This window comes from Oncorhynchus kisutch, linkage group LG3 (genome assembly GCF_002021735.2).
Source record: "Oncorhynchus kisutch isolate 150728-3 linkage group LG3, Okis_V2, whole genome shotgun sequence".
Lineage (NCBI taxonomy): Eukaryota > Metazoa > Chordata > Actinopteri > Salmoniformes > Salmonidae > Oncorhynchus > Oncorhynchus kisutch.
In genome coordinates this window covers 25,590,076-25,611,818 of record NC_034176.2, presented here as the reverse complement: position 1 = coordinate 25,611,818, position 21,743 = coordinate 25,590,076, and the positions used below count along the sequence as shown (strand labels likewise).

General features: G+C 45.4%; 1 protein-coding gene across 1 annotated transcript in view; it reads right to left on the bottom strand.

The window, feature by feature from the left end:
- The window catches only part of hmcn2 (hemicentin 2), a 62,220-nt gene that overhangs the window by 33,014 nt on the left and 7,463 nt on the right, over positions 1-21,743 (bottom strand). The window contains exons 5-28 of the mRNA XM_020471064.2: positions 19,431-19,602; positions 19,187-19,293; positions 18,426-18,546; positions 18,080-18,343; positions 17,836-17,980; positions 16,608-16,729; positions 16,105-16,377; positions 15,495-15,636; positions 15,033-15,160; positions 14,132-14,245; positions 13,863-14,021; positions 13,454-13,648; positions 12,224-12,319; positions 11,919-12,046; positions 11,680-11,824; positions 10,943-11,055; positions 10,197-10,356; positions 9,907-10,066; positions 7,731-7,858; positions 7,342-7,593; positions 4,919-5,002; positions 1,608-1,799; positions 1,366-1,496; positions 995-1,142 (exon numbers count right to left, since the gene is read on the bottom strand). Coding sequence (XP_020326653.2) covers positions 995-1,142; positions 1,366-1,496; positions 1,608-1,799; positions 4,919-5,002; positions 7,342-7,593; positions 7,731-7,858; positions 9,907-10,066; positions 10,197-10,356; positions 10,943-11,055; positions 11,680-11,824; positions 11,919-12,046; positions 12,224-12,319; positions 13,454-13,648; positions 13,863-14,021; positions 14,132-14,245; positions 15,033-15,160; positions 15,495-15,636; positions 16,105-16,377; positions 16,608-16,729; positions 17,836-17,980; positions 18,080-18,343; positions 18,426-18,546; positions 19,187-19,293; positions 19,431-19,602 — 3,679 coding nt within the window. The remainder of the gene's footprint in view (positions 1-994; positions 1,143-1,365; positions 1,497-1,607; positions 1,800-4,918; positions 5,003-7,341; positions 7,594-7,730; positions 7,859-9,906; positions 10,067-10,196; positions 10,357-10,942; positions 11,056-11,679; positions 11,825-11,918; positions 12,047-12,223; positions 12,320-13,453; positions 13,649-13,862; positions 14,022-14,131; positions 14,246-15,032; positions 15,161-15,494; positions 15,637-16,104; positions 16,378-16,607; positions 16,730-17,835; positions 17,981-18,079; positions 18,344-18,425; positions 18,547-19,186; positions 19,294-19,430; positions 19,603-21,743) is intronic.

Genomic DNA, 21,743 nt, shown 5'->3' with positions numbered 1-21,743 from the left:
AAACTTAGACCTGGAATTTCTAAAATATAGTTAAGAATAAAAAGTAAAAGTATAAATCATTTCAAATTAGTGACACCAGCGCAGGATGGGGGCCATTTTCTTGTATTTTAAATTTACAGATAGCCAGAGGCACACTCCAACCCCCAGACATAATTTCCAAATGAAGCATGTGTATTTAGTGAGTCCGCCAGGCAATGGCGAATTTAGATATAGGCGACACGGGCAACTGCCCCGGGCAGCATCTTGCAGGGGGCGGCATGGTGACATTTGTATGATCGGTTTGCTATCGCTCATTTGCACGTCACGTCAATGATATCATGTCACCGTGTGGGACTATGGGCCAATTAACCTTGTCGGAGTGGGTGCCCTGATTCTAGTTTGTGAGCTAGGCAGGCTACTGCCTGGGAAGGTCTCCCACTCAGAAGTACAAGACGGGGAGGAAGGTGGGGTTAGCTTAACCTCAGGTCTCCCCACTGAAAGCCCGAGGTAGGGGGAGTGGGGGAATCTATCAAATAGTGCACCTCTAACTTTGTACAGTACTAATGCAATTAGTAAAATTAGTCACACTATGAAATGCTACAAAATAAACCACAATGGGCCGAAGGAAGATTCGCCTAGAGAGCCATACAATATAGAACCGCCACTGCCGCCAGGTCAGAGGCAGTAGGGATGACCAGGGATGTTCTCTTGATAAGTGCGTGAATTTGACATTTTACAATTTTCCTGTCCTGCTAAGCATTCAAAATGTAATGAGTACTTTTGGGTATCAGGGAAAATGTATGGAGTAAAAAGTACATTATTTTCTTTAGGAATGAGTGAAGTAAAAGATTAAAAAAATATACATAGTAAAGTCGAGTACAGATATCCCCAAAAAATGACTTAAGTAGTACTTTAAAATATTTATTTTACACAACTGACTTTGCTTAAACTTTAAATGTAAAATCAATGGGAGAGGTAGGACACCGACTTGCTTTTAAGCACTATGAAGGCTCACCTTGTACAACAATGTTGTAGTCCCTTCGGGCCTGCCCAGCTGTGTTACTAGCTATGCAGCTGAACTGGCCACCGTGCTCTGTCTGGACCCGGTAGATTCTCAGAAGTCTCTTCCCATTCTGTACATACACTCCAGGGGAGTCCACCACCTATACACAGCCAGACATACATTGTAAGTGCTTGTTACTGTAAGATCAATATTGGACTGTGATAAACTAAATGACCACTTGGTGTCACTGTGTTGCTAGATACAAATAACATGGTTGTCATCGAAGTCAGTAGAAGTATGGTCACCTTTACAACCTATACCTATACGTAAAAAAAAAAAAAACTTTTTAAGAAGTGTATTTGAATGCCTGGTAGGTGACTCACATTCTGCCCGTCTTTAGTCCAGGTGATTGTGGGGGAGGGGATACCAATGACATCACAGCCCAGAGTGAGTGGCTGCTTCAGGGTGACTGTCAGGTTCAGGGGCTGTCCATCATCCTGGATCTCAGGGGGAACTAGAGGAGTACGAGAGACAGACATCATCTAGAAGTCCCTTTGTTAAGACATTTTATTGTTATCTGAACTCACATCAGTTTGGAATAAAGATGGAATTGATAAGATCTCACCATGCACTTTCAACCGGGTCTTCCGCTCCACAGAGCCTGCATCATTGCTGGCTACACATGTGAAGTCCCCACTGTGACTGGCAGATGCTGAACCAATCACAAGAGAGCCGTCCTGTGCCACAGAGAGCTCTGATTGGTCAGGGTGTATCTCCAGACCGTTCTTGAACCAGCGTACCTTGGGAGGGGGTGAGCCTGCGGGTGTAAAGATAGCAGAGAGGGTGGTGAGAGGATTCTTTATCGATTATAGCTGACAGAAACAAAAGTTACTTCTGTCTGCGCCCCCACCTACAGGAAGGAAGGGCTGAATGGGAAAGTGTCCCAGACTGGAAAAAGCAGGCCCTACATTTACAGTGGGGCAAAAAAGTATTTAGTCAGCCACCAATTGTGCCCACTTAAAAAGATGAGAGGCCTGTAATGTTCATCATAGGGACACTTCAACTATGACAGACAAAATGAGAAGGAAAAAAAATCCAGAAAATCATATTGTAGGATTTTTAATGAATGCATTTGCAAATTATGGTGGAAAATAAGTATTTGGTCACCTACAAACAAGCAATATTTCTGGCTCTCACATACCTGTAACTTCTTCTTTAAGAGGCTCTCTGTCCTCCACTCGTTACCTGTATTAATGGCACCTGTTTGAACTTGTTATCAGTATAAAAGACACCTGCCCACAACCTCAAACAGTCACACTCCAAACTCCACTATGGCCAAGACCAAAGAGCTGTCAAAGGACACCAGAAACAACATTGTAGACCTGCACCAGGCTGGGAAGACTGAATCTGCAATAGGTAAGCAGCTTGGTTTGAAGAAATCAACTGTGGGAGCAATTATGAGGAAATGGAAGACATACAAGACCACTGATAATCTTCCTCGATCTGGGGCTCCACAAAATGATCACAAGATTGGTGAGCAAAAATCCCAGAACCACACGGGGGGACCTAGTGAATGACCTGCAGAGAGCTGGGACCAAAGTAACAAAGCCTACCATCAGCAAGGGCATTGAATATGAAATGTGGCTGGGTCTTTCAGCATGACAATGATCCCAAACACACCGCCTGGGCAACGAAGGAGTGGCTTCGTAAGAAGCATTTCAAGGTTCTGGAGTAGCCTAGCCAGTCTCCAGATCTCAACCCCATAGAAAATCTTTGGAGGGAGATGAAAGTCCGTGTTGCCCAGCAACAGCCCCAAAACATCACTGCTCTAGTGGAGATCTGCATGGAGGAATGGGCCAAAATACCAGCAACAGTGTGTGAAAACCTTGTGAAGACTTACAGAAAATGTTTGACCTCTGTCATTACCAAAAAAGGGTATATAACAAAGTACTGAGATAAACTTTTGTTATTGACCAAATACTTATTTTCCACCATAATTTGCAAATAAATTCATTAAAAATCCTACAATATGATTTTCTGGATTTTCTTTTCTAATTTTGTCTGTCATAGTTGAAGTGTACCTATGATAAATTACAGGCCTCTCTCATCTTTTTAAGTGGGAGAATTTGCACAATTGGTGGCTGACTAAATACTTTTTTGCCCCACTGTATCTGTTGGACAGCAGGACAGATAGACTGAGAGCCCTATCGGTGGGCTGGGATACTTCAAGGTTAGAAAGTAGCACATGAATGCCAAACACAATATGTTGGTAGATGCCTGATTTTTAAAGTGTTAGTGTCGTGATTTACTACCAGAATCATAGCTTGAGGACCCTGGACAGTAAGAATAGTGGTTGGGCCAGAAGTTCTAAGCCTTGATGTGATGTATAGGCACCTGAAACAGATGTGTTTGGAGCTTTACAATGGGGAAAAGGGCCGGGAGCAGTGGCAGGAGTCTGGGATGGAGATAGAGGTGGAGCATGGGACGGAACGGGGTTAGGAGGGTGTACCTGTACCCGATATACCCCAGTCTGAGGTCTCTCTTACATAAATAGGACTGGCCATACATAGCTGTGCGGACATCCAGTCCAGCTTTTTGCATTAAGAGCAAAGAAGGAAGTAAATCCCTGTCCCACCTCTATTTGCAGAACATATCCAAACACAAGAGAGAGAGAAGGCTGTACGGGAAACTAAACACATATTTCATCCCCCGTCCAAAAATACTGAGGGGACAGAGAGGAACCACAGAGAGGAACCAAAGGTAATGTTATCACCCGGTCCCACGCGGAGCACATGTTTACACTTTACAGCACTGACTCAAATGTATAATCTCATTGCTGGCAGGAAATACAGATGTTCTGTTTAGATTAAAATAATTAAAACCTGTTCAGTGTATTTATCTTCTTGAGTTCACTACGCTTCCTTCCATTATCTCTTTCATTTTCTTTTTTAAACAAGTACTTCCATTATTATGGGGCATTAAGTGTTCCTGTTGGTAAAACATAATAATTTCCTGATGGCAGAATCTCCTTTCATCTTGCCATCCAACATTCACACAGACAGACACATTTCTATCATACAATGGGGGATGAAAAAGCTATTGTCTCCTAGTTTCCTTAGCCAGACACCTAGAGCTGCCTGCCTGGAGCTGTGGCTGCCTGCGAGCGTCGCTGTGAGGGCCCTGTAACAATACCAGTAACAGTGTGGGCTCTACAGGGAGGGCCAGTGGACCCAGCCTCCTCAGCAGAGGAGCACCACAAACATCTCTGTCCATTATCTGGCAGCAGCAGCCTGTAATTAGGATTCCTCTCCCAGCAGGTCCCCTCGCAGAGCGAAGAGGAAAGCAGATGTGGCCCGCTGAGGGAAAAGGCAGAATGATGTTCCAGCTGTTGATGTGTCCGCATTAGCCTACTCCTCACCTTCTCAAACATGCCCCGTTACCATGGCACGGCTCCATACAAACAACACCTATTTAAGTACCCTGTCAACAAGAAGCTCAATGGGCCCACGCATAAGAAATAATGCACACACACACACCCTTTCTCAGCCATGCTGAGTGCTACCTCCCCCTTTGCCAAGATGCTAAAATAGAGAAAGAAACAGTATACAAATTAATGAAAGCACACCATTAGGATAGCAGGGGTATTGAAACACACAATGGTTTCCACAGACTAATGAAAGCCCCTGGAGATAGCAGAGCAATGCTTTGAAGGTACAGTAGCTAGATAAGTCCACACCTTTGTCCTACATTTCATATGGAGCCAAAACGGTTTCATCCAAACATACCTGGAAAAAGATTCACTAGATCTGTTCACTTTGGTCAGGCTGTGTAAATTGTGTGTTTTGTCTGACACCAGACTTGCACTGTATGTTTCCTTCTAGCGTGGATCTGTTTCCCGTAAAACGGACATACTGTACATCATAAATCTTATCCTACCTTCAGCAGGGCAGGGAATGGTGACCTTGCTGTTAGACACTTTCTCCATGATGGCATCTCCAGCTTCTGCGAAGGACGGGGCCTCTGTGGAACCGATAAAGGACAGAGCATTATGACAACACAGGGAATAAGCTACACTGTATGACCAAAAGTATGTGGACACCTGCTCGTCAAACATCTCATTCCAAAATCATGGGCATTAATTTGGCGTTGGTCCCGCCTTTGCTGCTATGACAGCCTCCACTCTTCTGGGGCGGCTTTCCACTAGATGTTGGAACATTGCTGCAGGGACTTGCTTCCATTCAGCCACAAGAGCATTAGTGAGGTTGGGCACTGATGTTGGGCGATTAGCACTGGCTCGCAGTCAGCATTCCAATTAATCCCAAAGGTGTTCAAATGGGGTTGAGGTCAGGGCTCTGTGCAGGCAAGTCAAGTTCTTCCACACCAATCTCAACAAACCATTTCTGTTTGGACCTTTGTGCACAAGCGCATTCACTGGAACTAAGGGGCTTAGCCCGAACCATGAGAAACAGCCCCAGACCATTATTCCTCCTCCACCAGATTTGACAGTTGTCACTATGCATTTGGACAGGTATCGTTCTCCTGGTATCCTCCAAACACAGATTCGTTGTCGGACTGCCAGATACTGAAGTATGATTCATCACTCCAGAAAACACATTTCCACTGCTCCAGAATCCAATAGCGGAGAGCTTTACACCACTCCAGCCAACGCTTGGCATTGCACATGGTGATCTTAGGCTTGTGTGCAGCTGCTCATCCATGAAAACCCAGAAGAACAGTTATTGTGCTGACGTTGCTTCCAGAGGCAGTTTGGAGCTCGCGCTTCAGCACTCGGCGGCACTACCACTTCGCAGATGAGCCATTGTTGCTCCTAGCCATTTCCACTTCACAATAACAGTACTTACAGTTGTCCTGGGCAGCTCTAGCAGGGCAGAAATGTGACAAACTGACTTATTGGAAAGGAAAGTCACTGAGTTCTTCAGTAAGGCCATTCTACTGCCGATGTTTGTCTATGGAGATTGCATGGCTGTGTGCTAGATTTTATACACCTGTCAGCAACGGGTGTGGCTGAAATAGCCGAATCCACTCATTTGAAGGGGTGTCCACATACTTTTGTATGTATAATGTAAAGGGTTTATTCAGCATCATGAGTTATATAAATCTACAAGGGCTACTCTAATCATAAGTGTACAAGTTAGGTTGAGAATTTTATAAGATATGGTCTTCATTTTTGTTTGAAGGTTCTGGTAGAGGAGCATTAGGGTAAGACAGTGTGAGGGTTAATCCTAGGGGTAGGGTGAAGATGTGCTTCTGGCCTGTGACAATGTGAGTCATGTCTCCTATACCCCATACTCACTCGTTAACCTGCAGCTCTGGCTTCCTCTAATCCTTCCCTCAGCTAAAGCTGACGCCTAAGGTCAAAGTGCACCTCAATCAACCCCCTAACATTAACAGACTGATCCATGCACTGGTCAAATAGAATGGGGTTTATAGGGCTGCTTGCACTCTGACTATGGTGCGGTTTCCAGAGAAAGCACCTCTAAAGACTACTGTCCTTCTATTCTGTCTTTGAACTGGGACACATTTTTCTCTCATTAGTGCTTTTTGAGGTGGATTCGGTTTTGGCCCCATTATTTAAAAAAATATCACGGTTTCACATTTAGATGTTTATTTTTTTACATAAAGCAGTATGCATTACGTGGGTTGAATACCGTAACAACACAGAACAAAACAATGAATAAAAGTCCCATGATGATAGTGACCGCTTACCACTTAGGCCTATTAACCACCAAATGTTCACATTACATGACTTTACTTTATTTCAATGATGTATATTACATTTGTTTTAATTGATGACTTTATTATTTAATTCAAAATAATAATCTCTCTATAGAGCTGCTGCCTATGCTGTCTGACCAAATATGTTTAGGTGACCAATAACATTTGATTTGATTGTAGTTAATTACCACATTTTCTACGCTAAATTATCTAGAATATTGGCCTGTTGGAAACTACAACTCCCTACTACATCGCACAGTTCGGGCTTTATTTGATTTATCTCTAGAGAAACTGCAATGTGTGCACTGACCTCACAGAAGGGGAAAAAAACGAACAAATGGAATTCAAATAGTTGAACCGGAGTCAGTCAATTAGTTGTTTAAATGTTAGTTAATCGCTCAGCACCACTCTCATGTAAACCTGGAGGTATCTGCTCTACCTATAATATTACCGTTCTTGCTGTGTGAACTTCTTTTAACATGTAATGGTTTGGCTCAGTTAGTTTTCAGTGCTGATGGCAAGGGGTGTTATCAGCTGACAAAAGGATACATGGGTGTACAGTATTAGGAAAGAGAAAAGCTGCATCACATTGATCAATCAGATCCCTCAAGTTAGAGACCCACCTAGCACCTCCAGTTTGACCTCCATGGTGTCCTGTCCAGCAGTGTTCTTGGCCACACAGCTGTAGATGCCCTGGTCAGTGAGGCTGGCCCTGTGGATCTTGAGGGCTGCAGTGTCCTTGGCCCAGACAGGACTTCCGTCGTGGAACCAGCTGATCTCAGGGCTGGGCTCCCCCTGAACCACACATGGCAGAACCACTGTCTGGCCTATCAGAGCCTTCAGCAGGGAGGGAGCTGCCTGGATCTTGGGTTTAGCTGGGAAACAAACAAACAAGGTTTGTTTCTCATGATATCTATCTGCCTGTTTAGCATTTTGGGTCTTAGATGCACGACAGCATCTTGAACAGTGAAGTTAAACAGGCTCTACAAAGTGACTATCCACAAGGAGGTACCTTGTATGTGTAAATTGTAGTTGATAGACACGTTGCCTGCTGGGTTTTTTGCTGAGCAAGTGTAAAGTTTACTATCAACCAGTCGGACATCAGTGATCTTCAGAGAGCCGGAAGGCAGCACGGTGAACCTGGACATGGAAAGAGGTCAGAGGTCAAGCTGGGATAACACTGTCAGGAGTCACACTGAATATGTGCAACCCTGTAGGTGTTTCTGTGAATATGTGTGTGTATGTGTGTATACCTGTGACCGTGCATGCCTGTGTAGTTCTGGCTGTTGTAATACCATTCATATTGCACAATAGTAACTAAACTTCTCAACTGAACTGAAATCCCCAGCAGAATGTCATAACTATTTGCTTTAGTACCTACCCAGCTACAGAAACGCACAAATGTAAACAGTGCTCTGAGATTTATTTGGCATAAGTGTATCTGCTAAGCAACTCAAATGTAGTTTGCTTAAGTGAAAACGATCTAGAACCACAAAGACTCCTCTTCAACACTGCACATGTTACCGTACCACTCTGCTCCCCTACTGCTTCAAACCCAACCTGTAGCATACATCATTGAAACAGAATGACTGGCTCAGCAATCAGTGTCTAAGTCACCTTAGCAGAGAGCAGGGAGCCGAGCACACATTGGAGACATGGACCCAACACACAGTCCCAACCATCTCCCCACATCACTCCCCACTGTGGTTTACACTCATCTGTGTACACAGGCTGACTGGGACAAATTGAGCTAGAGGGGTCTGAGTGCAGCTCCATAGCCTCCCTAACTGACACAGTGTGGGCTAGTGCTCCTCTCCTCTCCAGCTGTGCTAACTCTCTCTGTATACAGCACTACTGCTCCTCTCCTCTCCTCTCCAGCTGTGCTAACTCTCCCTGTATACAGCACTAGTGCTCCTCTCCTCTCCAGCTGTGCTAGCTATCTCTGTATACAGCACTACTGCTCCTCTCCTCTCCAGCTGTGCTAACTCTCCCTGTATACAGCACTAGTGCTCCTCTCCTCTCCAGCTGTGCTAACTCTCTCTGTATACAGCACTAGTGCTCCTCTCCTCTCCAGCTGTGCTAGCTCTCTCTGTATACAGCACTACTGCTCCTCTCCTCTCCTCTCCAGCTGTGCTAACTCTCTCTGTATACAGCACTAGTGCTCCTCTCCTCTCCAGCTGTGCTAGCTCTCTCTGTATACAGCACTAGTGCTCCTCTCCTCTCCAGCTGTGCTAGCTCTCTCTGTATACAGCACTACTGCTCCTCTCCTCTCCAGCTGTGCTAGCTCTCTCTGTATACAGCACTACTGCTCCTCTCCTCTCCTCTCCAGCTGTGCTAACTCTCTCTGTATACAGCACTAGTGCTCCTCTCCTCTCCAGCTGTGCTAGCGCTCTCTGTACACAGCACTGGGGCTTGTGGTGGAGGAGGTGGAAGAGAACAGGGCTACGGCAGCAGACACTCAGAACACCCACTGACTGAGTTATTCCAACAATCAGCTCCCCCTGCTCACACCGGCTGGGCCAGGGGATGGGGGTAAATAGACTCCCGGATGGAGAGAATGCATCTGTCCTCTCCTGTGGTTGAGGGCTAAGAGGGTTGTTGGTGGATGTGTGTTATTCTCATCAGACAGCCAGGGCTGGTAGAGAGTCAACATGCTCTTTTATGGCAAGAGATCCACAGGGGAGCCAAACGTCAAACAGGCTTTACTTCTGTCTCTTCTTCCATCAGTGTTCCTCCCTTCTTCCTGTCAGCACACCCCTCCTCTCCTCCCTCTCTCCTTCCTGGCCCCACATGAATCATCCTCCTTCTACCACAACCATAGCTTTCAACACTGTTGCTCAGTTCCTCCGGGGACAGGTCATGGCCAGTAAGTCTCTAATTTGTGCCCTACAGACAGACACCACCAGACAGTGAAGTCTGTACCGAGCGACCACAGACCCAGGCATGAGAGAGTCATGTGTGGAACCAGATGTTATTCCTCAGAGAAGTTGTTATTCCTCAACCGTTAATGGCTGCTTTGGATAGCAGCCGGCTTCAATCAACATCCCTTGTAAAAGGAGTTGGTTAGTTAAGTCAGGGGTAAGGTAATCGCCTTGGTATGGTGAGAAACTTGCCCTTTATTGTCTATTTACCATTTTCACTGCTACACTCTTATGTGACCAGTAATGGGAGATGGGACTTCCTCTTACCAGGCAGTGACTGGAGGGATGGGCTGGCCGTTCCTGCTCCATGTGACCAGGGGAGAGGGACTGCCCTGGACCTCACAGGGGAGGATGACCTCAGAGCCCACCTCGGCAGCCATCTTAACTGTGTTCTCCTGACTGCTCACACCTACGATCTTAGGCTTGGCTGGAGGAAAAGTAAACATGATATATTTTACACAGTACCGGTACCTCTATCAATGAAACACTTTGAAGAGAGGCCATTGACATTGCAGGCACTGGACAGCCTTTGCAGTAAGTACATTTGCAGCGCTTACTGTTGACACTAAGCTGGATCTCACGGCTGGCGTAGCCCACTGCACTGGTGGCTGTGCAGATATATATGCCTGCATCCTCTGCAGTGGGGTTGAGGATGTGGAGGTAACCATCGTTGTCTGACTGGGCAGAGGACATGTCCCTGGGCAGGGGCTCCCTTCCCTGGGGGCAGGGCAGGCAGAATGAGGCCCGGGCCCAGATACACACTCAACTGCACTGGGACACATATCTAGGCCAAAGGTTCAAAACCCAACTTCACTTCTGATGCCTGCTATAATTACAGAGCCGAGCCCCCTTCCCAAATTAAACTAAATAGATGCTCTCTCTCTCTCTCTCTCTCTCTCTCTCTCTCTCTCTCTCTCTCTCTCACTCACACACACACACACACTTCACTTTTGAACACAATATGGCTTTTGCAGACTCACTTTCATCTGACAAGAATATACATTTAGTTCGCTCTAGTGCACTAATCTGAGAATGTATGGAACAAGGCTATGAAAAAACTTTCCTTAGCACAGGCAGCCGTATAATATATAAACAAGTGTTACGTTAGTTTAAAGGTTATTAACATGATGTTAGTTGCCATTCATTTTAAGACAGATGGGCTGTGATTATAATCCCCTCTAGATTCCCTTGTGCTAAATCACACGATTTGTCACGGGCCGTTTGTCATATGTGTTTCGAGAGATGGAGCCAAAACCATCATTAGAGAAAAAATTGCTTCCGAGCAGAAAGCATAAAATCCTACCTTGGACCAGACAATAGTTGGCTTGGGAACTCCACTGGACTCACATGACAGGGTGATGGCCACGCCCTCATTGGCTATGTAGTGGTATGGACCAGCGCTGATCTCTGGGGGCACTGGAAAAGTAGGTCACAAGTACAGCTGTCTACTGAGCATGGACAACCATGGAGGCAGAATTATCACTGGATTTAGCTCACAGCATCAGCCTTCAAGGCATTTCTTCATTACAACTTGTTGATGAACCCTAATCTGTGTGTGTGTCTGTCATTATTGTCTATGGACAAAGTGACTGTTCATCAATGTATGCAGTCTTAACTATAACACTGCAGGGTGCTCAAGTTACTCAGAGGTTGTTTTCCCATACTAATTGTCAGCATGTTCTTAAGATCATTAAATGACCCCATGACTATAGCAGGTGGGTATATATTGGGATGACTCATGTACTGGAGGCAGCTCTGCAGAGTGGTCACTAGCTGGCACAGCCACAAAGTCATGCATTCTGATTTTAAACCTAACCCTAACCTTAACCAAACTGCTAACCCTAATGCTTAACCCTAACCTTAAATTAAGACCAAAAATCTACTTATTGTTTTCATGCATTTTTACGATGCAGACAATTTTGACCTTGCAGCTAGCTCATCTAGTTCCTCAGTTCCCCTCAATAAACGTCAACCTGCATGACACTAGAGAATCTGCTATAGCCCTGTATTGACCATACTGTAAATCGTTTATCCTCTCACCATGGACTTCCAGGCTGACAGATATGTTGACTGACCCCGCTATGTTCACCGCAGTGCAAACATACGTCCCAGCATCCTCTGGGAGTGCCCTCTCTATGTACAGGCTGCCATCACTCCTCAGGAATGTCCTGCCACTCAGCCGCAGCTAGGGAACAGCAATGGATTAAATTAGACAATGATAAACACACATTGCAAGAGGTAGTAAGATTGTAAGATTATTTGGGACAGGTCATCCTCACTTCATTTCCATTGTGGGTCCAGTGTCTCTCTGGCAGGGGTATTCCATCCAATAGCATGCAGGGAATGCTCAGAGACTGACCAATCCCAGTGGTGATGACTGGTGCACCATGTGCCAAAAAAGGGGGCTCTGTTGGACAAAGCAGGGGGGATATCGTTACATGAGCAGACAGACAGAGATACAAAGCAGCAGTAGAAAAAATTATGTAGGATCAAACTGAAACTATTATGGGGAGAGGAAGCAATGGATACTAGTGTTATCTATCAGCAGAGAAAGGTAAGACTCATCACAAACACGAGCTCATACCCAGTCCACTGACACTGACTCTGGCCTCAGTCCTGATGGTTCCAAACTGGTTCTTGGCCTCACAGACATACACGCCTTCATCATCCAACCAGACACCTGTGGACCAACGTATAGCGGGGGGAGAATACTGTTATCATGACCAAATATATATGTGGATTGCACTCTATAGGATGGAAATATATCTCCATGCAAACCTCAGTATGAGAAAGGTAGCATGTGGAAGTAATGTATTTAGAGTTGACAAGTGCATGCTAACAAGACATCATTTTCATCAACTTGTTTCAACCGTCTACTGGCATTATCTTGGTTTAATTATAATGTCATTAGGGTTAATTGAAAACGGATGAATACAATTAGGTGCAAAGTAGTACAGCTGCCCGTACAACATGTCTTACACAGTATATTCTACTTAGAACACATGATGACAGATGGAAACATGATTAAATTGCCAGTGTCTACATGGCTGATGTCAACCCATGTGACGAGTCAACAGTGAAAGTGGTGTGGTTCATGCATGTTCAATATTTAGCCTACATGCAGAATCTGACACATGAATTAATAGGACACTGGAGTCTCTTACTATAATCAACGGCAGGTAAAGACAGAAGCATCTGCTGCCGTTTAAGCAAATCAGGTCAGTGTGCAGACACAGACGGGCGAGTGATGGAAGTCCACTTCTCCATGAAAATACTACTGTTTCTCCCTCGCCAATAAAAAATAACCCAGCCTTTAAATATTGAGGATCTATGCTGTGGATATATCAATCTCTCTCTCTCTCTCTCTCTCTCTCTCTCTCTCTCCACCCCCCTCCGTCCCTCCCTCACTGGACAAGGCTAAAGTCATGGTCCAAACGATATTATTTCCACATCATACAGTTCCAACTCGACTCAACCCTGATTTAACATGGAAATCTCTGTCAGATCTCTAAGGCCCTCAAAGTGCCCAGGTTTGCTTCACTGCAGGAGAAAGGGGAGACACTCTATTTATTCAGCAGTGCCAGCTGTATCCTGTTACGCTCACTCTCTTAAGAAAACGTTTACTGAATCTGATCTGAGGGGCTCCACCTCTTCAATATTTATGAACCCAAAGAACGTCAGCCGTGCCAGTCACACACTTGGCGCCAATGGAGGTTCTGGTCTCTTTGGAGCCTGCTGCTTTGGTATGGAATGCAATAGTGGGATAGTGAAATATTGTAAAGAACAACAGTGGGAAAGGGACATAAAGACTCACTCTGGATCAGGAGATGCCCTTTTTCTAGTTGCACATGGCTGCCGCTGCTGTCTACGTTAGTGAGAATCGGTCTCCCATCATCTCGACGCCAGGTAACCTTGGGAAATGGGAAACCATGGGCGACACAGGGCAGGGTGACATTCTCCCCCACATCTGCCATCATGTCAACGGGGGTTTCTGAGAACAGAGGGGCCGCTGTGGGAGAAAGAGTGGGGAGATCAGCGTGAAGTTCTCCATACACAAATAGTGTAAAAAAAAGTGTAATACAGACTGTTTATGTATTTTAAGTAGAGTAGTTATATGTCCTTTTTAAATATGTCCTTTTTATATACTATTTATATAAAGGGTGAAATGCCTTGCCATTATTACTGGTTATCTGAAAGTAGCATTAATTCAGTAAGGCCCTCACCTCCAACCTCCAGAATAACGGTAGCAGAGGAGGTTCCTGCCGGGTTTCTGGCCACACAGCTGTACTCCCCGGCATCCTTCTCCTGCACCCCTCGGATCTGCAGCGTGCCACGATGCACGTCCTGTTCAGCAAAAGGAACTGAGCCTACTTGCAGATCACCTGAGAAAAAACAAGAATATTACACACAGACACAGTGACTTATTAATGAATTCAAATATCAACCTAACAGGTATCACATCACAACGAATCACTCAGTGATCAGTATTTACCTTTGGACCATTTGACCAGAGGAGGGGGGACACCTGTTGCTTGGCATGCCAGAGTGGCATCACCTCCAACTGCTACCATCACAACCTGTTTCGCCACCCAGATACTGGGTTCCTCTGTAGGGAGGGAAACCAAGATAGAGCTTAAATAATAAACATGACCCAAACATGTTAATTATCTACCAAATCGGCAGACATGTTCACAATGCTATACATGATCAGAATAGCAAAGTAATGTGAAATTAATTTTGTAAATTGGCTGGGCAGTGTCCCAGGCAGGAGGTAAAAATAGAAGTATCGCTGTCTGACATTTCACACGCCTTGTACGTCAGTGGAGACGTGACAGAGACAGATGCTACAGTAGTCAAGAGAGAGAGACAGCTGAACGGATAAGACGATGCATCCAGCCCGAGCCGGCATGATGGTGTCTTGACAGACCAGTGTTGTTCAAAATGACACTCCCAGACAAAAGTGACTATAATACAAACACACCCCAGGGAAAAGCTGCCATGGTCCATCAGTGCTGTGCCCTCTGTCAAGCACTCACTGACAGCAAGGCTAAAAATACATCCTGACGACTGTCAACCCTGCCCACACAGGGAAGTTTCAACCCACTGAGCAAGACAGGAGGAAATATGCCACTGTCAATCTGAGCTCTACTCACAGCGAGACAACATAGCCCAAACACCATGGATCAGAGAGAAATTCATTCAAACAGCACTCAACAAAGTTTTCTAACACATAAACCATACAATAGTGACCCTACTCTGACAATGTATGCCCGGGGAAACAGTGGAAGATAATCTTGAGTTGAACTAGTCTAGAGAGAACCTGTCATAGCCTTTATAGAGCTGTCTCGCTTGACCTACGGTAGGACTAGGGCTGTGACGACATCTCTACCTACCTGCATAATTGAGAGAAACAGTCTGTTTAGCAGTTCCAGCCTCATTGGTTGCAAGGCATGTGTAGTTCCCAGCATCCTCAGGGAGGGCATCTCTGATTGTAAGGCCACCATGTTTGGATATAGCCATCCTGTATCATGTAAGACAGACATCAGTCACGGGAATTAATGTTTGTTGATTTAGACGATCACAAATGCAGATGTCTCAGTGAAATTCATCACTAGCTGTCCTAGGAACTGTTTGGATTGCTTAAGGCATTTCTCTTTTGAAAATGTATTTATTGGCAGCCATATGTAAATGTACAAAAAATCTGGAATAATATAGTTTTGTGGTTAGATGTAACTATAAAATGAAGCAAAGAAGATGTGACATTTGTATATTCATAGTAGGCATTTAAAAAGGAATCAAACAAGTCTCTGCAGCTGCTGTGGTGTAGGTGTTGAGTGGGCTGAGAGTTCCTTTACCTTGGCTGATTAGTGAGGAAGATGTTTCCATGACTCCAGAAGAGCTGTGGAGTGGGGGAGCCGGACACTGTGCAGATGAAGTGGACCTCAGACCCCCTGGAGAAGGCTTGGCTCTGGGGGCTGACTACCACAGAAGGGGCCTCTACAGAGATAGAAAGGATCCATAGTAAAGGGCTGATGACTCAAGTCCCAGTCATGGCTTTATGATAAGTAATTTATTACAGGCAGGGGTGATCATGGCTAAACTGTGGTGAACCTCTGCTAGTCTGGGGGCAGATCAGGATTAACAGGGAGAGCCTGACGTCATGATCACAGCGGATCACAGTCAGAGACATGTTTCAAATTTGTTTGGAGGTTTTCAAACGCATTTTCAAGCATCTGATGCCATGCCCATGATAGAACCTGCAATTTCCAACTTGCATCAATTGGGCTGATTTGAAACATGTTCTGACTGGGAGCGTTTCTGGAGAAGTGGATAAGTCTTTCTACTAAGGCAGTAATGAAAAGCAGATGCCAGAGGCCTGGAGGAGGTATGGAGGAGGCCCTGGTGTGTTTAGTGTTTAAGCAGATAACCAGTACGGTGCGGTTGGGGTGCGGTGAGCTACAGTACCTGGGACGAGCAGCCACACTGTGACTCGGCTGTCTCCATGGGCGTTGGTGGCCACACACTGGTACTGGCCAGCGTCCTGGGGCCGCAACCCACTGATCTCCAGGAAGGAGTTGGGCAAGACCCTTACCCTCCCGGAGCGGGTCAGGATATTGAGTCCTGCCCGCTGCCAGGTCAGGTTGTGGCGCATGGAGCCCTCCACCTGGCAGGCCAGCACAGCCACGGCCCCCACAGTAGAGCTCACGTTCACTGGGGCCTTCAGCACCGGAGGAGGCTCTGTCTCATGAGAAACACAGTCAACACAGTCAACACAGTGAGACAAACAACACACTATCAGCAGGGACTAAACAGTACAGACATAGTTTACTGTCAATGTAAACATTTGGAATGACATGTTTTATATCAGTGGACTTTATATCAGCAATATATAAATAAGATAAGTATTTTGAAATGCTATTCATATATTTGAAGTGATGTGTGTGTGTGTGTGTGTTCTGCTGACATACCTCTCACAGTCAGCTGTGTGAGGGCTCGTCCCAGTCCCGCGCTGCTTTGAGCGATGCACTCGTACGGACCCTCATCCTCACCTGAGGCATGCGGAATTTCCCATGATGCTTTGCCAGAGAACCTGAGACATATGAACAGTTAGCTGGCAGGTGAATGATGATGGGAACAGGATACTGTCTTACAGCACTGACAAATTAGCCTCTCTGGCACAGAGACACAGTGAATTCCTCTCGCCAGAGGTCGGCATTATTTAATGTACACTACCATTCAAAGGTTTGGGGTCACTTAGAAATGTCCTTGTTTTTGAAAGAAAAGCACATTTTTTGCCCATTAAAATAACATCAAATTGATCAGAAATACATTGTAGACATTGTTAATGTTGTAAATGACTATTGTAGATGGAAACGGCATATTTTTTATGGAATATCTACATAGGTGTACAGGCCCAATATCAGCAACCATCACTCCTGTGTTCCAATGGCACGTTATGTTAGGTAATCCAAGTTAATCATTTTAAAACGCTAATTTATCATTAGAAAACCCTTTTGCAATTATGTTAGCACAGCTGGAAACCGATTAAAGAAGCAATAAAACTGGCCTTCTTTAGACTAGTTGAGTATCTGGAGCATCAGTATTTGTAGGTTCGATTACAGGCTCAAAATGGCCTGAAACAGACCTTTCTTCTGAAACTCGTCAGTCTATTCTTGTTCTGAGAAGTGAAGGCTATTCCATGCGAGAAATTGCCAAGAAACTGAAGATCTCGTACAGCACTGTGTACTACTGCCTTCACAGAACAGCACAAACGGGCTCTAACCAGAATAGAAAGAGGAGTGGGAGGCCCGGTTGTACAACTGAGCAAGAGGACAAGTACATTAGAGTGTCTAGTTTGAGAAACAGACGCCTCACAAGTCCTCAACTGGCAGCTTCATTAAATAGTACCTGCAAAACACCAGTCTCAACGTCAACAGTGAAGAGGCGACTCAGGGATGCTGGCCTTCTAGGCAGAGTTCCTCTGTCCAGTGTCTGTGATCTTTTGGCCATCTTAATCTTTTATTTTTATTGGTCTGAGATAAGGCTTTTTCTTTGCAACTCTGCCTAGAAGGCCAGTATCCGGGAGTCGCCTCTTCACTGTTGACGTTGAGACTGGTGTTTTGCGGGTACTATTTAGTGAAGCTGCCAAGTCTAGTGTCTTAGTGTGTTCAACGAACAGAAGAGACAGATACTCACTGGAACAACTTATCCTCTCCAAGAGACACTCCACTCCGGGTGAACCTCAGCCTATAGGGAACATCGCTCTCTACCGAACAGCCAATCATAGCGGGCTGCATATAAAAGCTGTTCACCACAAGGGGCATGCTCACCGCTGGGGGATCTGTTTCAAGACAAAAAGGAGAGGAGGGAAGAGGTCACACACCGGACTAGGGCTGTCTGTGAGACAGTAGGGTGGAGACTGAGGAGAAGGGTCTCTTACCTGGGATGATGTTTGTGTAGGAGACACTGGACAACCTCTGGAAGCGGTAACCTTCCTCATCCTTCCCTGTCACCTTGAGGAAGAAACTTTGGGAAGGGGTGCGAAATTCTGGGACACTCCAGAGTCCTCGGCTGCCCCTGTCAGAGGGCAGAGGCACAGGGAGGGTGCGTAGGGAGCGTCCTGAACCTGACACTAACTCCATATGACTCAGCTGACCTGGTGGCTTCAGTCCTGTACACTTCAGTAACACATGGGCTGGAACTCCTATGAAAGGGGAGGAAAGCCAAATGTTATTCAATGCAATCACATATACATACAAAGATGTAAAATTACATGTACACATTACCTTTGATGGGTCTCTCCCTGGTATAGTTGAACTCAGACACTGGTATACTGGAGAACCCAGCCCGGAAGTCCAGATTGCTGACCCCTGTAACTCTCAGAGTGTGGCGGCCACCACAGCCCACCTGGTCATAGAAAAGGGTCATTCAGTTGTTGTTTTGTACATCAGAGGTGACTAAATCAGTTATCTCATTCTCAATGCAGGATGATCAAATCAAATCAAATTTTATTTGTCACATACACATGGTTAGCAGATGTTAATGCGAGTGTAGCGAAATGCTTGTGCTTCTAGTTCCGACAATGCAGTAATAACGAACAAGTAATCTAACTAACAATTCCAAAAAACTACTGTCTTATACACAGTGTAAGGGGATAAAGAATATGTACATAAGGATATATGAATGAGTGATGGTACAGAGCAGCATAGGCAAGATACAGTAGATGATATCGAGTACAGTATATACATATGAGATGAGTATGTAAACAAAGTGGCATAGTGATACATGTATTACACAAGGATGCAGTCGATGATATAGAGTACAGTATATACGTATGCATATGAGATGAATAATGTAGGGTAAGTAACATTATATAAGGTAGCATTGTTTAAAGTGGCTAGTGATATATTTACATAATTTCCCATCAATTCCCATTATTAAAGTGGCTGGAGTTGAGTCAGTGTCATTGACAGTGTGTTGGCAGCAGCCACTCACATATACATACATACAAATCACAACCATGTCAGGAGGTGCTACGGTACAGTACCTTCAGAGTCCAGGATCCAGGTCGGGGGAACTTCAGGTTGACAACACGGGCTGAGTTTGGGATATTCAGTAGCTCTGTGAGGCCCTGCTCCACTCCAACAATGCGACCTAAGCAATTGAAACACATAACAATGTAATTTCAAAATGTGAAATAGCATTTGATGTTCAGCTAAATGGATATATAGTATTATTCTCAAGTAGTGACAATCTTTTCAGTGAGAATACATAATGAAAGCACAATGTACCAAGGGGATCCCTGAGCTCGATCTGAGGGGCTGGCCCACTAAGTGACACAGTGAACTCCTTCAGGCTGGGGTCAAAGGGCACCTCCCACTGGTTCTCCTGAGCACTGTCATGGTTGGAGGAGAGCAGGTGGACCTTCAGGCCCTGTACTGTCTCTTCCACCCACTTCAAGACCTGACAGGAAAGAAGACATCATCTCAGCAAGACAGCAGCACACCTCACACCCCACACAGCTAGAGGACAAACTAGACAGGGGTGGTCTGGAACCTGTCACACTAGACTAGACTATATAGACATTCTGGCAAAGACCTCTACTAGAAACCAAATCAGAATGAAAGGACAGGAAGGATGTGCATGTGACCTCATGACCCATCTCTGATTCTGAAACTGTCTGCTTCAACACTGCAAGCTGGTCTTTGTCTTTAATAATTCTTCAGCTGAGACACAGCGGATGAGGACCATTCTTCCATCGCCAAAGTATGTCTCAAAGGGATCTTCCATAAACAAAAGGAAAGTGAAACAGCTCAACTGTCAAAAAGATAACATACAGTTTTCTGCACTCTTAAGCATGAATTCCCCAGAGGAGTTTATCTCACAGTGGAAGGCAGCACACTGTCCTTCTGCAAACCACCTTTAATGAATCATGGGATTGGTTCTCCTGTCCTGGCTTTACAAGAGCCTAGGAGAGATCTATTCCAGATTATAAACAGGTCCAACTGTGCAGGATAAATGAAGACTATCAATGGATCAACTGTTTTACTCTGTATTATCTGAAAAATTGGGTGGGCTTTAAATAGCAGATGTGGCCTGAGAGGACTGGTCTTGTCTGGAGTTGATGGGATTGTGGCGGCTTCACTGAAATGAGGCTCATTATCTTGTTCTCAGAGGAAAGATGACCCAATGCCTGGCTTCTGCTGAGACTGAAATAACCCAGGGTGGCTTGATTGCATTCAATTCCAGTAGTAAACATCACTGAGTATACTTTTCCCCCATGACTATTCCAGTAGAATATTTGACTGGTAGAATTTTTATCTTTGAGTTTTCAACCCTGTAGGTGAAATCATGCTGGTGATTATGAATCAGAAGAAAAACAACCTGTGTCCTTTCTCCTTTACAGGAAAAGAAGAGCATAACCCGCTGTGTAACTGTGTCTTATTCATTTCACTGGCTGGACCATCCTTTTTTCCATCTTTCAAGTGCTTTACAAGCAACTGTGGTCTTGTATTTGATTTGACCCCATAATCGTGAGGGCAGACATTATGGTTGCATTGTGTCTATAATAAAACAAACTGAAAATGGCCCCTCTGAAAAAAGGGGCTTATTCAACACATCTTCATATATTTAGGAATAATGAAGATTGGAGTGAGCAAAGCCTTTGATAATTTAATTAGCAGGCCTCCCCTCTCTGTGTACCGGCCCACTGGCTCCTCTCAGCAGCTGGTTCCTCTCAGAGTTTACAACTGGAAACAGCTGTAAGGTCTGCCACATGTGCAGCCGTCCCCAGTGGAGCAGGAAACTGCTGTAGAGTGAGCTACATCTTCCACAAACTGGTGTCTATTTCATCTCCAGCACCCAGGGAGGACACAGAGCAGACATTCATCTCCCCACAGCCTTAGACAAAGGGACATGGAGACACTGAGACATTCATCTCCCCACAGCCTTAGACAAAGGGACATGGAGACACCGAGACATTCATCTCCCCACAGCCTTAGACAAAGGGACATGGAGACACCGAGACATTCATCTCCCCACAGCCTTAGACAAAGGGACATGGAGACACCGAGACATTCATCTCCCCACAGCCTTAGCCTTAGACAAAGGGACATGGAGACACCGAGACATTCATCTCCCCACAGCCTTAGACAAAGGGACATGGAGACACCGAGACATTCATCTCCCCACAGCCTTAGACAAAGGGACATGGAGACACCGAGACATTCATTTCCCCACAGCCTTAGACAAAGGGACATGGAGACACCGAGACATTCATCTCCCCACAGCCTTAGACAAAGGGACATGGAGACACCGAGACATTCATCTCCCCACAGCCTTAGACAAAGGGACATGGAGACTCCGAGACATTCATCTCCCCACAGCCTTAGACAAAGGGACATGGTCTGACCAAGGTGTGTCTCAAGGAACATGCTGTGTTCTGATGGTGCTGCTACAGCCGCTCCCTGCCTGAGCCATGGGGAATCCAGAGAATCTACGGGTCTTTGAAACCTCATCCGCTGTGTCTCAGCTGAACAGGCACATGCCGGTATGTCAGGAAGAAGCATGCACTGTTCTTTACTTCCTCCAGCTTGGTGGTTGTC